Raw genomic sequence first — 15032 nt, 5'->3', positions numbered from 1 at the left:
AATAAATGTAGTCTCACAACTAGATTTTATCCACTACATATATATTATATTGTATGACGTTTAATACATCACCAAAAGGGTCGATTTTGTTGAAATATGTAACTTTGGTAGGTTAGCTCAACCTTCTTTTATGTTTATAAAGTATATATAAGAGCATTCTCATCCAACCCTTTATATTATGTGAGGGGTGTTTTTATAATTTAGAGAGTGATTCAGGGTGTTGTGAGTGAAGAGCTTTTATATTTTAGAAAAAGTAGTAATTTTTCTGTATATTTAGAAAAAATTCATCCCATATAATTTTTTAATATATTTTGAAAGTGGTTGTGAGTGAAGGAAAGAGAAAATGTATAAAAAGTATTATTTAATCGAGACGAAGAGAGAAAATAAAGTGAGTATTAATGTAATTTTTGGTTTGAAGATAGGGGATGAGATAAGAATGCTCTAAGCAGTTATCCCAACTGCATTCTTTAACACAAAACCACCATCACTAATTGATCAATGTTAGGTAGTAAATAGTAGAGGGGTCAATTGTAATAATAGTATAATATGAGGACTGTGGATGTAAGTAGTGAATTGTAAATAATGAATAGTGAACGAAAATGGTAGATATTGATTTGATAGTTGTCTCCTATTCTATGTGATTCTTCTTATTCTCCATCTTTAGCCCGTAATCCCTCGATTACCATTTTGTATCGTAACAACCTATGAGGTCTAACGAACAAAAGTAGTCGTGGCAAAATAAAGGACCACATAATGGGTACATATGAAAGTATCAAGAGTCCAGAGTGTATATAAAATTCTCCCTGTTGAATTAGGGGTAGTCATAATTTGATTCGAATTCGAAACATTCGAAATTCGTTTCGATTCGATTTTGGTTGTTTAGATTCAATTTTGTTTTTAAAAAATTCGAATTCGATTCGTATTCGTAATCAAATACGAATTTATGATTTATTAGTCGATTCAATTTGAAATTAGAATTCAAAATAATATATATATATATATATATATAGGGTAAGGTTAAAATGAAAACCCATTTGAGTTGTGAAAACCCGCGAAAACCCTGTGTAACATCGTTTTTTTTTTGTGTTACATGTAATATATGTTGTAACATTTAATACAAAACATCGAAACATAAAAAAAATGTTTTACTATTTTTTAACATTTTTTTACTAATTTTTATATATGTTTTCAGGAGAGAGAAAAAGTTATATTTATATTTACATTTTTTATTCACTTTAATTATGCACCACAAGATTTAAACATTAATTAAAAGCATGTGGTTGAGAATGGGTTTCTAGAGTTTTCACAACTCGGGTTTTCATTTTATACTTAGCATATATATATATATAAATATAATTTATATATACATATACATATATATAATTTTTTGTTTGAGCCAAATCCGTAAATAATAAATGTCCATTACAAAATCTTTAAACTCTATAGCACATATTATTATTTTTTATAACATACTATTTGTATTTTAATTTTGAACTTACTATTCGCATGGTATTGTAGCAACTTTAAACTAATATTTGTGTGCTTTACAATTATGATTTTGGTTTTTGAAACTTTTAACATGGGTGAACTTGAATCAAATTGAATTTATTCGAAATCGGTCCGTATTCGATTCGAATTCGAGTTTCAAATACGAATTGAATGGAATATCGAATATGGCTATAATAAAAATACGAATTCGAATTGAATAGTTCAAATTTTATTCGAATACGAATACGAATACTAGCAAAAAAAATAAATTATTCGGATTATTCGATTCGATTAACCAAAAAATTCGTTATTCGATTCGATGAACACCACTATATTGAATAAATGAATAAAGTAATTTGGTAGGGTTCTTAAAAAAGAAAAAAAAACACACACACTAGTCATTTTTCAATTTTTAACCCATTTTACCTATTAGAGATCAAGGAAAAGTTAAAATACAAAGAGAGATAAAAATGAGAAAGGTGAGAAAGATTTGTGGACACAAAAAAACCCCTCAAAAAAATTTCAAAAAATTAATAAAAAAATCATAACTCAAAAATATAAATAAAAAATGAAAAAATTAAAAAAACAAGAATGTTTCCCTCATCATTCTCATTCAAAAAAAAAAACCCCAAAAAGGCACAATGCAGAGACAAAAGACACAATTATAACTAAAAAAGGAAACAATAAATCTTAAAATATAATACAATGCCGAATAAAATATATCACAATGTTGACTAATATAACACAATATCAAGAAAAAAAGACACAATGTCAAGGAAAAAAACACAATCAATGACGAAAATAAACACAAAACACAATGATAAACAAAAAGACACAATGGTGTTTTTCACTCAACATTGTGTCTTTTTCGAGAGCTTTTTTTTAAGAACGAGGAAGACGGTGGAAACATTTTTGTTTTTTTACTTTTTTTGTTTTTTTATTAAATTTTGAGTTATGATTTTTTATTTATTTATTTTTAATTTTTTTTTGAAGGGTTTTCTGTGTGACTATAAATCCTTCTCATCCTTCTCATTTTTGTCTCCCTTTGTAGGATAACTTGACCCTAGAGATCATATTGCCCAAGCAGAGCCGGCCCAACAGTGTTGTTGGGTGAAGCTAGGGCTTGAGGCCTCCAAAAAAATAAGGCCTCCGATTAAAACGTTTAAATATATGTATAATGTCGAAAAACATATTAAACCTTATAACTGAAGAATAGCCACTACCATATCTTGCCTCAATGGTTAGAATAAAAGAATTCAACTTTCAGAAAAAGGGCTTTGCATTCAACCACTCTGGTTCGAACGTCTTAGGTTGCAAGTATTTTTAGTTGTTTTTGGTCACTTTGTTGAGAAAAGAAAAAGAAGTTGGGTATATTCCTTTTTATTCGTATTATATAAATCAAACTCCTTTTTCAAAACAAATTTTAAAATTTTGTAAATTTATATATAAAAATGACAATTGCTTATAAAAATTTTAAAATTAAAATTTATAAATTCTATAATTTCTTTTCTTCAACTCAATGAAAGGGCCTCAGTTTTTCCCTTTGCTTTAGGCCCCCAGAATGGTTAGGCCGCCACTGTGCCCAAGTTGACCTGTTCATAGTAATTGGGTCCAAATTACCTCATTATGAAACTGAAATTTATCTCAAATTTCAACTTACATACAACATCTCGTCTCGTGCAAACTGCAATACAAAGAAAAATTGGAGCCGGTCAAACGAGTTTGAAAACCGTTAAAAATGGGCACTTTTGTACCATTCTACAAACATTATTTTTCCAAAAGTTTAATACACAATTAGAGTGTCACACAACATGTACTACAATTATATTATGTGATTTTGGACTATTTTCAAATACTCAAGTAGCTTTCTAACAAGACAACAAAATAAAGAACCTGAATTGGATCATGGTTGATTTTATATAAACTTTACAAAATAGAACATTAACCAAGAACTTATTAAAACTCTTTTTTCCTTACAACCTGAAACTGAAACCAAAACTCTTTCGTACACCAGATTTTTCTTCGTCAAGAACCACACTAATCATACTAAACGTGTTAAACATGGTAGCTCTTAAGATTATAGTACAAGGGATGACTGACTGAATAAGGTTTTCTCCTTGATGGCATTCCTGAGTGAGTCACGTCTTTAGCCCTAGAGCGTCAAAATCAGTATAGACGGTTGATATCCCACTTCATAAAGGCTCACTTGGGTGTTAGAGGCAGTTTCAAACGCTGCTAAAAATCAAAATTTGAGCCCCAAACCCAAAAACTCAAAACCCAAATCACTATGTTCTTAAATTTATCATCATCTGCTTCTAAAAATTTCACTACCAGAAGCAAAATCCATCAAAACCTTACAAAAAACTACAAAGATATACATTGTTAACAACGCATACATGATCTAACTTTACAAACAATCACTCTTCACCAATCTCAAAAACAGGATGTCTTACGGTGGAAGATGATGATTTTGGTACTCTGAACGTATCAGATCTTTGTTTGCAGAGAGAGATCACCGGTTTCTTATCACTTGTTGATATCCCAAGATTATTTGCAGCTACAATGAGCCGCTTTCCGATCCTCTTCATCTCTCGCGACCCTCCAACTTTCGTTATCGTGGGAGGCGTTTTCGGTGCATAATTTGGCGCTCGCGCTTTTGAGCCACTTGAAGTCACCTCGTCATCAAAAACAGAAAAATATTTCTTGATAATACCTGAAATAGATACCGTTTCAGACATTCTTTCACTTGTCGGTTCCATTTTCTTTATTGGCTTTTCGCATATATTTTCTGATAACCCGCGATGAGATATTTCTGATTCGGGTTTTGACGATATTTTCGTGTATAAAAACCATGTTTTCTTGGAATCCTGGAAAACATGCTTTATGGGCATGGATGCAGGCAAGTGATAAAGGTGAGATTTTTTCTTAACCTGGATAAGAATAAGATGAAATTCAGAATTAGAGGCTTTTACCAAACAGGGTGAATTGAACTATTACTAGCTTATGTAATTAAACAAGAAGAATAACTATACCATTAGTCCATCAACTTTGATATTTCCAATTCCAGGAAAACAATTTAAATGCATCATCTCAAATTTCCCTGCAAAAAAACAAAAAAATAATAAAAAATAAAAAAAACTCATTGGTAATTTCAACTTTAGAATTAATCCATCAAGATAGTTTATGTCAAACTGTCAATCATTTAGAACGTAAAATTACAGAGGAGTTTAAACGAGCAATGTGCTTGGCTCGTCTCATTATAATTTAAGAGTTCAACCTCGGCTTGTTTAAAGTTGTATGCATAGTTATCAAATGCGTTAGGAGCAGTCAAGGCGCATAGGCCTTGCCTAGGGCCTAGGCCAAGGTGCAAAAAAAGCGAGGGCCTGAGGAAAAATAAGCGCACTTAAATAAAACATTTTAAACATATTATGTATATGAAAAATAATACTATTCTTAAAATAAACTAAACAATAGCTATTATACAACATTTAATATCATCTAATGAGTGCCAAAAGTTCTAAAATAGTCAAGATTCAAATGTGATTTCAAAACTTGAATAACAAAATGTATCTTGACTTCTCCTAGATCTAAGTTTCAATAGCAACCCTTGCGTTTCTTTTGCTCGGCTTTATGTTCTCATGTTCTTGGCATAGCCAATGCCGAAGTGCTCGCCTAGGAACTAGAAGCGCATTTATTGAGCCTCACCTGAAAAATGGGCCTAGGCACAAGAAGCGAGGGCTTTTAATAACTATGGTTGTATGCCTGTATGTTTAAAGCTTGGGCTCGGCCTGTGAGCACTTTGTCAAGCTCAAGTTCGGCTAGTTTATTATTTATTTAATTAATTTTTTATATTCTTTTATAATTATTTACATATATATTTATAACTGCAGTTTTTATACAAAATGTATTATTTAATTATTTCTATCATATGTTTATATATAATATAGCTATTATACAAATATACTAAATAAAAATTATATATAAATAAAAGCCCGTTTAGGCTCGCGAGCTGGCTCAAACTCAATTTGGGGTTATCTAAGGATAATACCCAAATCCAAAGACCTGATTCTTCCATTCAATTAGTTTAAAAGCAAGCAATTAAAGAAAGTAATTAAAATGGTTGATTAGACTTACTGTTGAATTCTGCGGCGGTGAGATCGGGAGAGACGGAGACGACAATGTGGGTTTGTAAGCTTGTGTCGATGAACACTGGCACTTCAATGCCGGCCATTGAATGAATGCCCAAATGTGTCAATAAACAAGGATTTTACTCGCTTTCTATTACAAGACTTTGGGATTGGAACTTGGACCCGGTTCAAATCAAATTGGTTCGGGTTAAAATGGACTTTAATAAAGTTTGATATGAGTCGGGTTTGAATTGTTTACACCTACAAAATCAATCAACCTAAGGGCGGACTCAAGTACCTCCAACTGAGTCAATCACACACGATAATTTTATTTTACAATGCGTATGGTAAAATCCCGAACGAACCTCAAAAAATGTTGACCAGAACCCTATGAAATTTTGACATCAGCCTTAAAAGAAAAAAATAATTTAGACTTATAAAATTTTACAGCATATTCATCTAATTCGGATTTTAATCAACCCGAATTGAGGTTCTCTTAACTTTCACTCTAATTTGTACTTGGTAGTTTAATGTTTAGGTTATTGATTATTTGCTTGATTGGATGGTTATTTAGTAAATTTTGAACATTAATGTGACTGTTTTTAGTTTAAAGTTGTTGGCTGAAAGTTATTTGTTATATTGAAAAACACTTGTTTGGGAGTAGGGGTGAGCAAGATAAGGGTCAGATATTTGAAACCCTATTATTTGATTCGTAAAACCCTTAATTAGACCCGAATATATAATAAAAGTTAGGTTAAGGGTATTTAAATTTCACTTTAAATGGTAAAAGGGTTTCGATGGTCCGACCCTTTTTCAAACCTTGACCCGTTTACTAGTTTCTAGATAGATATACATCAGATTCGCGATTAATCTGAAATTTAGGAGATGTTATTTCATATATAATTCATCATAAACTACTAAGAAAAATAAAAATAAATGGCTAAACTACTGATTGGAAACATATATATGGGAATCACTAAATTGTTCTCTACATGCAATTTGTGAATGTGAATATTATTTGTATCAGTTCAAATGGTTGATAAACATTCGAAGTTAGACTTTACTATGTTATTATGAAAGTATAATTGTTCTAGGATTTATATATTAAATTCATATATGAGATATGCAACTAGTAAATACAAAAAAGAAGATGTGACTACTGCCTTAAACGGTAAAGGGTTAGACCCTTGAAACCCTTATTTATACCCGACTCCTTTTATTGTTTAGATGGTAGGGTCTCAGGTTCACGTTTCTTCCTAAAAGGGTAAAAGATTTGGATAGGGTATTAGGTAAAATGGTTGGGTATTACCCTTTGAACAATCCTACTTGAGACATAGTGCCTCAGATAATACAATGGATAATGATGAAAAATGACAATCCATATAGACCAATTCTAGGGATATTACATTTCTATTATGCATTTCCAATGACAAATTGAATGCGGCATCATTTCTCTATAAATGACCATCCCTTGGACATTATGCGTCATATGATGACTCGTTAATATTTTCATTTTTTTGTAAAAATGGGATGTAGTCAAAATGCCCTCCCCTGGTATTTTGCACCATATGACGCTGACGTGAGGTCGAAGGCTCACGCAAACTTAAACCAAATACTACTAAATAGATAGCGGTAAATGGGTATCCAACACGAGGAGTTTGTGTAAAGTGTGTTAATAAGTAGCTCGACGATTAACTAATATAGATGTAAAAGACGAAAAATAATTTTCAAGTTGGTTTTGATTTGATTTTATAAATTAGATTAAACTAAACGAAAGTTGTAAACGAATAATTAAACAAGCATTCCTCTCGGGGTTTGGGTTATTGCTTAACACTCTTGTTAACATTCAATTGATAGATCGTAATATCTCGGTTTTGTGTACATACAATTGTTTGTGATTAATTAAGAACTAAGTACTCGGATTCCTAGAATGCGAGGTTGTTACTTAACAATCAATCAATACTATTACCCCTAATTCTTTCCACTAAATTTCAATTGTCAATGACACCAAGAACGCGTGGTTCAAACTAGGTTTAAATGATAGAGACAAGTTACAAACAATCACACAAACATCATGATTATACTAACATTAACAATTAGAAAATCAATCCAAGTTCAAGAACAATTAACATAAAGTGTGTTGTAAATAACCTTACATCCAAGAGAAACACCAAAGGGTTTAACCACACATGGTTTGGTGAATCATTTCTTCAAATCTCTTGTTTATAGCAATCAAAAACATAATCTAATGATTACAAACCCCAAAATAATGTTTTTGTTCTTCACAAATCGTCTCCAGGTTGTCCCAATTGAAAGGTCGTTGAAAAGACACCCCAAAACCCTCTAAAAAGAGGAATAAAATCTGCAGTTACGACTCGGACCGTGGTCCATGGTCCAGACCATGGGCCACGGTCCATCCACGGTGCATAGAATGACCACGGTACGGTGAAAACTGTCCCATTGGGGCTGGGTTGACCGTGGTCCACGGTGTTGACCGTGGGCCACGGTGGAGTTTTTGCTGATTTTCTTGTTTTCTTCATATATTTCTCGTTTCAACTCCTTTTCTTCGCCGTTTTCGCCCACGTTCTCGTAATTTCATCCTCTACCTCCTCCTACCTGCAAACATATGATTATCCATAGTCAACTAATTCCATGAAATTAATTTGGTTAAGCCAATGCATTTATATCTTTTAACTCGCTTAACAGCTTCCCTACGAGTCACTCGTCACATTCCCACATTTATCCGTTGCTTGTCCCCAAGCAACACTTCAAACCACAATTGCTTTTAAAAATCAACCACCAAACATACTAACACACACCGGTTCAGTCAAGGTCCCAACACATACCCTATTCCCTCATTACTATAGGTTTGCACTAGTATTCTTGATATTATATTAAACCATAGAATTCTAATCAAACCTAACATGATTTTGGTTTTTACCCACACATAACACACCTCCACACATTGACTCTTTTCTTGGTGATCATTCACATGTATTCAATCATAACCAATTCTCCCTGCATACGCTTGCATACGCTTGTACTGTCGTCAAATCTCCACCTATATAAATGCTTTGACACAAATGCAAATCAAGAGGACTGAAAACGGGTTATAATGGGGCAAGGTGTAAAGGTATGGAAGGGGAATGTTGAAAGTAGCTCAGGCGATCCGATCCAGCTTATTACATATGAACTAAGTAAACAATGAAATACACAACTATATACATTACTAACTTGCATCTCAACACTCACTACACCATACTTCCAACATTGACTCTCAACTTTTTCTCCTTTGTTTTTTCTTTTTTTTTTTTTTCTTTTTCTCCTTTTTTCTTTTTTTTTCTTTTTCTTTTTCAAAATAAGCATAATATGTAATACTTCCTATTAATTAGTACTATAACAATTACAAATACAAAGAAATACCTACTAAGCCGGATCGTCTTGAAAATTAACATCAGGGTTGATCGAATCAAAAAGAATAAGTCCAATACTGTTTTCTACGGGAACCATCCCCCCGCCCCTCTCATTGCCCACACTCATATGTGTAATGTATGAGGCCCAACTCCCAAAACCCACACTCACGCTCATCCAGACAAGGCATTAACCTAATTGCCTCTATCACTTTTGCACTCATGCCAAGCTAAGGTCTCGAAATGCATTGATAGCACAAGTTCTAACGGAGAATATCAAATCTCTCACCAATTTTCACTTTCTCAATATATAAGTGTATCCGACATGTTATGTAGGTTATTTTACCGAAAGCATGCAAACCTTGACTAGAATACTAAACAACCTCGTTTCTAAAACAACTAAGCAAACTTGAATTTAAGGGAATTGTGACCATGAAAAGGGACCAAAACTTTACCCCGCCATCTTACCACTTTTCGGTTTTCTTTCAAAAAATTATTTTTTTAAATTTTTTCTTTTTTATTTTTTTTTATAATTTTTTTTTGTAAAACCAAAAATTTCTCCATCCCCACACCTGAGATACATTGTCCCCAATGTATGGTTTTGAGAAAATAAAAACAAAGAGACTACTAATTAAAAGCACCACTTCTTTTAATGAAAAAATCGTGTTGTCCCCAACATAGTGTCGAAGAGAAATCCATAAGAATTTCCCCACACCTGGTTTTTGCTAAGATGGTAACTTAAACTACATTAATAACAAACAACCTAGCAATTATAAAGCAAAATAAAAATATAAATATACAAAATGTACAATTACCACCTTTTTGAAACTTTTATGACATTCAAGGTGGGTGACTGGCCCACTCCCGTGCAGCCTTCTCGTTATAAGCACGCTCTTTTTCAAGCAACTGTTGCCAGTCTTCCGGCAAACCAGGGTCGGGCCCGAACATCCTCATCCTCCACCTTGGATCATTTAGGTTAGGTGGATGTCTCACTTTCGTCTTCCTTAGTCGGTCACCTTTTTCTGCCACCTTCTCACTCTGTTGATGCTCAACTTCTTTCTTCTCAACTGACCTGTCAATCACAAAACACTCCATTTTTGTGTGATCCTTGCTCAAGGATACACACTTGTTAACAAAATCGGCTTTCAGGCTTTGCTTGTCAACAAGAGGGTCAGTAGTATTTTCAAATAATAATAACCGTTTATCACGATTCCCACATTTAAAATCAGTGTCCCCTTAGCACAATCAATTACTACAAGTGAAATGGAGATGAAGGGTCTACCCAGTATGACTGTGGGTTGCGCATTAGTTACATTTTTAGCATAATCAAGTACTAAAAAGTCAACTGGGTAACAGAAATCCTCCACATGCACCATCACATTATATATCATGCCTCGAGGAAGTGTATGAGTTTGATCCGCTAAAACCACGGTGGTGTTTACTTTTTATAACGGACCAAACTCATACTGATCATATAAACTATCGGGCATGATACTAACACAAGCTCCAAGATCTAGCAGTGCCCGATCAGTTTTAAATTCACCAATTTGGATTGATAAAAGGGGCACTCCTGGGTCTTGAAGTTTACTCGGAGTAATATTATTATCAACCCTCTCATCCCTTATTTTGATTAATTTGTCATTTAAACATTTATCACAAGAAAAATTTTCACAAAAAGATTTTTCATTCGGTTGTAATTCAGAGTTATTTTGGAAAATTGTTTCATAATTACCCACATTTTCAATCTCATCACTAATATCTTCCACCACCCCCTCAACAAACTGTGGTGTTGGATCAACTTGAACACTAGAAATTCCAAAATTAGGTAAAAGACTTACCGCATTGATATGCACGTTGTTCCCCTTCTTTAAGCTCGAGCTATTTTTCTTCAAATTCTCAACATCGGTTGCAAGTTGACCCATTTGAATGGTCAACGATTGAATGGCTTTGTCACGGACTTCATCCTTTTGCATGCGCACTTCATCAAGTTGATTTCTCCTTTGCATGTCTTGTTGCATCATCCTAAGCATATCCATGACTTCATTCCCAATTGAAGAACTTTGACCCGAAGACCCACTTTGACCACTTCCCGTTTGTTGAAATTGACTTTGAAAGCCTTGATTGTTGTATTGTTGGCGTGGAACATAATTTCCTTGATTCCCTTAGAAATTCGGATTGGATTGAGTAGCCGGATTCCCATAACGAAAATTGGGGTGATTTCTCAACCCGGGGTGGTAAGTGTTTGAGTTCATGTTATAATTTTAATTACCACCTCCTTGACCTTGAAGTGCATTTACCTCTTCAACTTGTGCTTGCCCTATCGTACACACATCAGCCCCATGACCCAACTAATTACAATTGGTACAAGCACCAATTCTTTGATTAGTAGTTTGTACCCCCACATCCTCTACAGCATGAACTTGCGGTCTTCCAATTGCCGGTCTTGCTCTTCTTGCAGTTTGAGCCCTTCTCTTTGATGTGACCGACATTTGCTCCAAGAATGCCCAATCATCTTGTTCGTAATTGGTACCGAAAGTACCATTTGTGATTGACATCAAATCCCTTTCGTCTTCCACATTCAACCCCTCATGAAAAGCATTCAACAACTTCCAAAGAGCTATACCATGATGAGGACAATTCTTGATCATCATGTTGAACCTTTCGAATGCTTCATGAAACATTTCACCCGATTGTTGTTGGAAAGATCTCAAACTTTGTCTAACATCATTAGTCTTTTGGGCCGTATAAAACTCTTCCAAAAACCTTTGTTGCATTTCGGCCCAACTGTAAATCGATGCGGATGGCAATGTGTAGAACCATCTCTTCGCCTTATCCTCCAACGAAAATTGAAATAAAACCAACTTAACCTCATTCGGTGAGAACCCTTGACCCTCGATTGTGTTACAAATAGAGTCATATGCCTCCAAGTGAAAATAAGGTTCTTCCGTTGCAAGACCCTTGTACTTTGGTAGACTTTGGAGCGCATTGGTTCTCACCTCAAACGTTCTTTCATTCTGATTTTGAGGAATAACCACCGGAGATGGGTTATTGGTGATGATCGGTCGAAAATGAGCTTCAATTCCCCTAACCATTTCTCTTGCATGACGTCTTGGTACCCCCAATGGTACTCTCGGTTGGCCCATTTGTCGGTAAACGGGCCTTTGTTGAACATTTTGTTGAAATTGAGGCTGGGGATTTGGTTGTTGAAATTGAGGTTGTTGATAATGTAGTTGTTGTGGAACTTTTTGCAATGGTTGTGGTTGTTGTACTTGATTGACATTCGGGCCACCCCATTTTTGTACTTGTTGTTGCGGTTGAAGTTTGTGTCCATACCCAAACTGCCCTTGCACCCTCAATTGATTCTCATTAACTCCACTTGCATATCCTTCTTCAAAATCTTCATACCTTTCATTGCCATCACCATATCGTGGTCCACCATACAAATGCGGGCCCGATCTCTGACCCGGTGAAGTATGGGTTATGGGTGGGTCTTGAGGAAACGTGTATGGTTGATTATAAGGTGGGTTTTGTTGAGATTGGAAAGGTGATTATTGTTGTGGGTTTGATGATTGTCCTTGAATAGGCATAAAGTTGGTTAAAGGGGGAAGGTTAGCTGGTGGTTGAAAGCTGAACACGGTTGAGGTAGGCTCACTTGTAAGGCTTGTAGTGGTAACGTTTTCATTGGGAGGAGGGTTTTCTGGATTGATGGGTGGTGGCATAGGTGGTACGGATTGACCCGAAGCCATGTTTGTGGTGTCAGTTATTCGATTGTGTGTGCTTGGTGACCTGATAATCTTATTATCCCTTTGAAGAATCCGATTCTGACGAGCAGTTCGTTCAATTTCCAGATCAAAAACTAACGGTGATGAAGACCGAGAGTTTTGCGTATGCATATACCTATAGATACCTGCACACTAACACAACCCGCGTAACACTGACAATAACAATTAAACAAAAACTATAAAAGTAACACACGTTGCGCACTATTCCCTGAAAACGGTGCCAAAATTTGACGTGAGGTCGAAGGCTCACGCAAACTTAAACCAAATACTACTAAATAGATAGCGGTAAATGGGTATCGAACACTAGGAGTTTATGGAAAGTGTGTTAATAAGTAGCTCGACGATTAACTAATATAGATGTAAAAGATGAAAAATAATTTTCAAGTTGGTTTTGATTTGATTTTATAAATTAGATTAAACTAAACGAAAGTTGTAAACGAATAATTAAACAAGCATTCCTCTCGGGGTTCGGGTTGTTGCTCAACACTCTTGTTAACATTCAATTGATAGATCGTAATATCTCGGTTTTGTGTACATGCAATTGTTTGTGATTAATTAAGAACTAAGTACTCGGATTCCTAGAATGTGAGGTTGTTACTTAACAATCAATCAATACTATCACCCCTAATTCTTTCCACAAAAACTCAATTGTCAACGACACCAAGAACGCGTGGTTCAAACTAGGTTTAAACGATAGAGACAAGTTACAAACAATCACACAAACATCATGATTATCCTAACATAAACAATTAGAAAATTAATCCAAGTTCAAGAACAATTAACATAAAGTGTCTTGTAAATAACCTTACATCTAAGAGAAACACCAAAGGGTTTAGCCACACATGGTTTGGTGAATCATTGCTTCAAATATCTTGTTTATAGCAATCAAAAACATAATCTAATGATTACAAACCCCAAAATAATGTTTTTGTTCTTCACAAATCGTGTCCAGGTTGTCCCAATTGAAAGGTCGTTGAAAAGACACCCCAAAACCCTCTAAAAAGAGGAATAAAATCTGCAGTTACGACTCGGACCGTGGTCCATGGTCCAGACCATGGGCCACGGTCCATCTGTAACGCCCCGACCAAAGGCGGATTATACATCGGGGCGCCACATATTGTTTCATTACTCGTGACACTATTGGGTGTCAATATTTAATAAATACATTCATTCGCGCACGCGCAAAGTAAACAAGATAACATAAATCAACATAAATCAGTATATTATAAGGCAAAATATTCGAACAACAATAACTTGTCTTGATACATTTTAATCTAGGTCCAAAATAAAGAAAACTTCCTACGTGTCCACAAGCTCCAAAACAGCTACTGCAAACCTGAACATGTGTTAAAATAAACGTCAAACACTTGCGTGTTGGTGAGCAATCAAGTTTAATACAATACATAGATTACAATAAATCTGCGCGCAACATGTGTATGTCTGGTTTTCAACAAGGGTGTAATCTGATCGGGACCAACTCTAAGATTCATAGACTGCCAGTGCTCACAATTGAGCTCACAAACAAGACAAACTGTGCATGTGTAAACAAAAGAGAAAATCATAAACGATAGTTCTCCCGTGTTCATCTAATGGTACCATGAGAACTGCGGAATAGACCGACAAGACGGTTAATGATCCACACATACAAATAAACAGCCAAGTCTACGTCCTCAACACATGGGATACTGCGCGACTAAAGTTCATAAACAGTTTAAGACTCTAAGTTTGTATGAACACATGAACATCCCAAAACATTAAAAGCAAAAAGGGATTAGGTACGAGATTACTCACTTGATAAACGATGCGGTGTAAGATAAAGCAAGAGCCAACTTTAAACAAGCACAAGTTAGCCTATAAATAAGATTATTGTTTTAATGATCTGTTTTAAGTCTTGATTATAAGTTTGCATAAGTAAATTATTATATATAATATATATATTACCGAAAATCAGGGCAGAGGAGAGGAGAAAACGGAGGCAAGAGAGGAGGCGGCAGAAGGACAATCGGCAGAGAGCAAAGGAAGAGAGATAATAAGTGTTTGTGTGTGTAGTGTTAAGAAAAATAAGATTATTATTTATAGGGAAACCCTAGGAGACATGAATCCAGAAAAAGGGGAAAAGATTCCAAGACAAACAGAACAAGACAAAACAAAAGATAACAAAAGATCTCAAAAGCAAGTAAAAGATATCAAAAGATATGGCAGCAGGGAAAAAGAGAAAAAAACTG

The 15032-nt window shown here is 34.7% G+C and overlaps 1 protein-coding gene and 1 pseudogene across 2 annotated transcripts; one reads left to right on the top strand and one right to left on the bottom strand.

The window, feature by feature from the left end:
- Window positions 1–3792: 3792 nt before the first annotated feature.
- Window positions 3793–5719, bottom strand: LOC143550219 (uncharacterized). Of its 2 annotated transcripts, XM_077040915.1 has the most exons (4): window positions 5623–5719; window positions 4521–4588; window positions 3942–4418; window positions 3793–3815 (listed from the first exon to the last, which is right to left on the bottom strand). In XM_077040915.1, the coding sequence occupies exons 1-4, from the start codon at window positions 5717–5719 to the stop codon at window positions 3813–3815; spliced, it is 645 nt and encodes a 214-aa protein (XP_076897030.1). In that variant the 3' UTR covers window positions 3793–3812. The 2 variants fall into 2 exon arrangements, with proteins under 2 accessions (XP_076897030.1, XP_076897029.1); XM_077040914.1 differs by lacking the exon at window positions 3793–3815 and having other exon boundaries at window positions 3853–4418.
- Window positions 5720–11644: 5925 nt separating this feature from the next.
- Window positions 11645–11745, top strand: LOC143550243 (small nucleolar RNA R71; annotated as a pseudogene).
- Window positions 11746–15032: the final 3287 nt, after the last annotated feature.

The sequence above is a fragment of the Bidens hawaiensis genome, unplaced genomic scaffold (assembly GCF_021521415.1).
Source record: "Bidens hawaiensis isolate Kalapana, Puna unplaced genomic scaffold, B.hawaiensis_p1.1 tig00015976_1, whole genome shotgun sequence".
NCBI classification, from domain to species: domain Eukaryota; kingdom Viridiplantae; phylum Streptophyta; class Magnoliopsida; order Asterales; family Asteraceae; genus Bidens; species Bidens hawaiensis.
Note: the sequence above shows the minus strand (reverse complement) of the source record. Positions and strands in the feature narration are given on the sequence as shown.

Coding starts and splice junctions, on each gene's coding strand:
- LOC143550219 (XM_077040914.1), bottom strand. CDS start 5,719: ATGGCCGGCATTGAAGTGCCAGTGTTCATCGACACAAGCTTACAAACC. Junction 4,589..5,622: donor CACCGCCGCAGAATTCAACA/GTAAGTCTAATC, acceptor GTTTTTTTGCAG/GGAAATTTGAGATGATGCAT. Junction 4,419..4,520: donor TCAAAGTTGATGGACTAATG/GTATAGTTATTC, acceptor ATTCTTATCCAG/GTTAAGAAAAAATCTCACCT.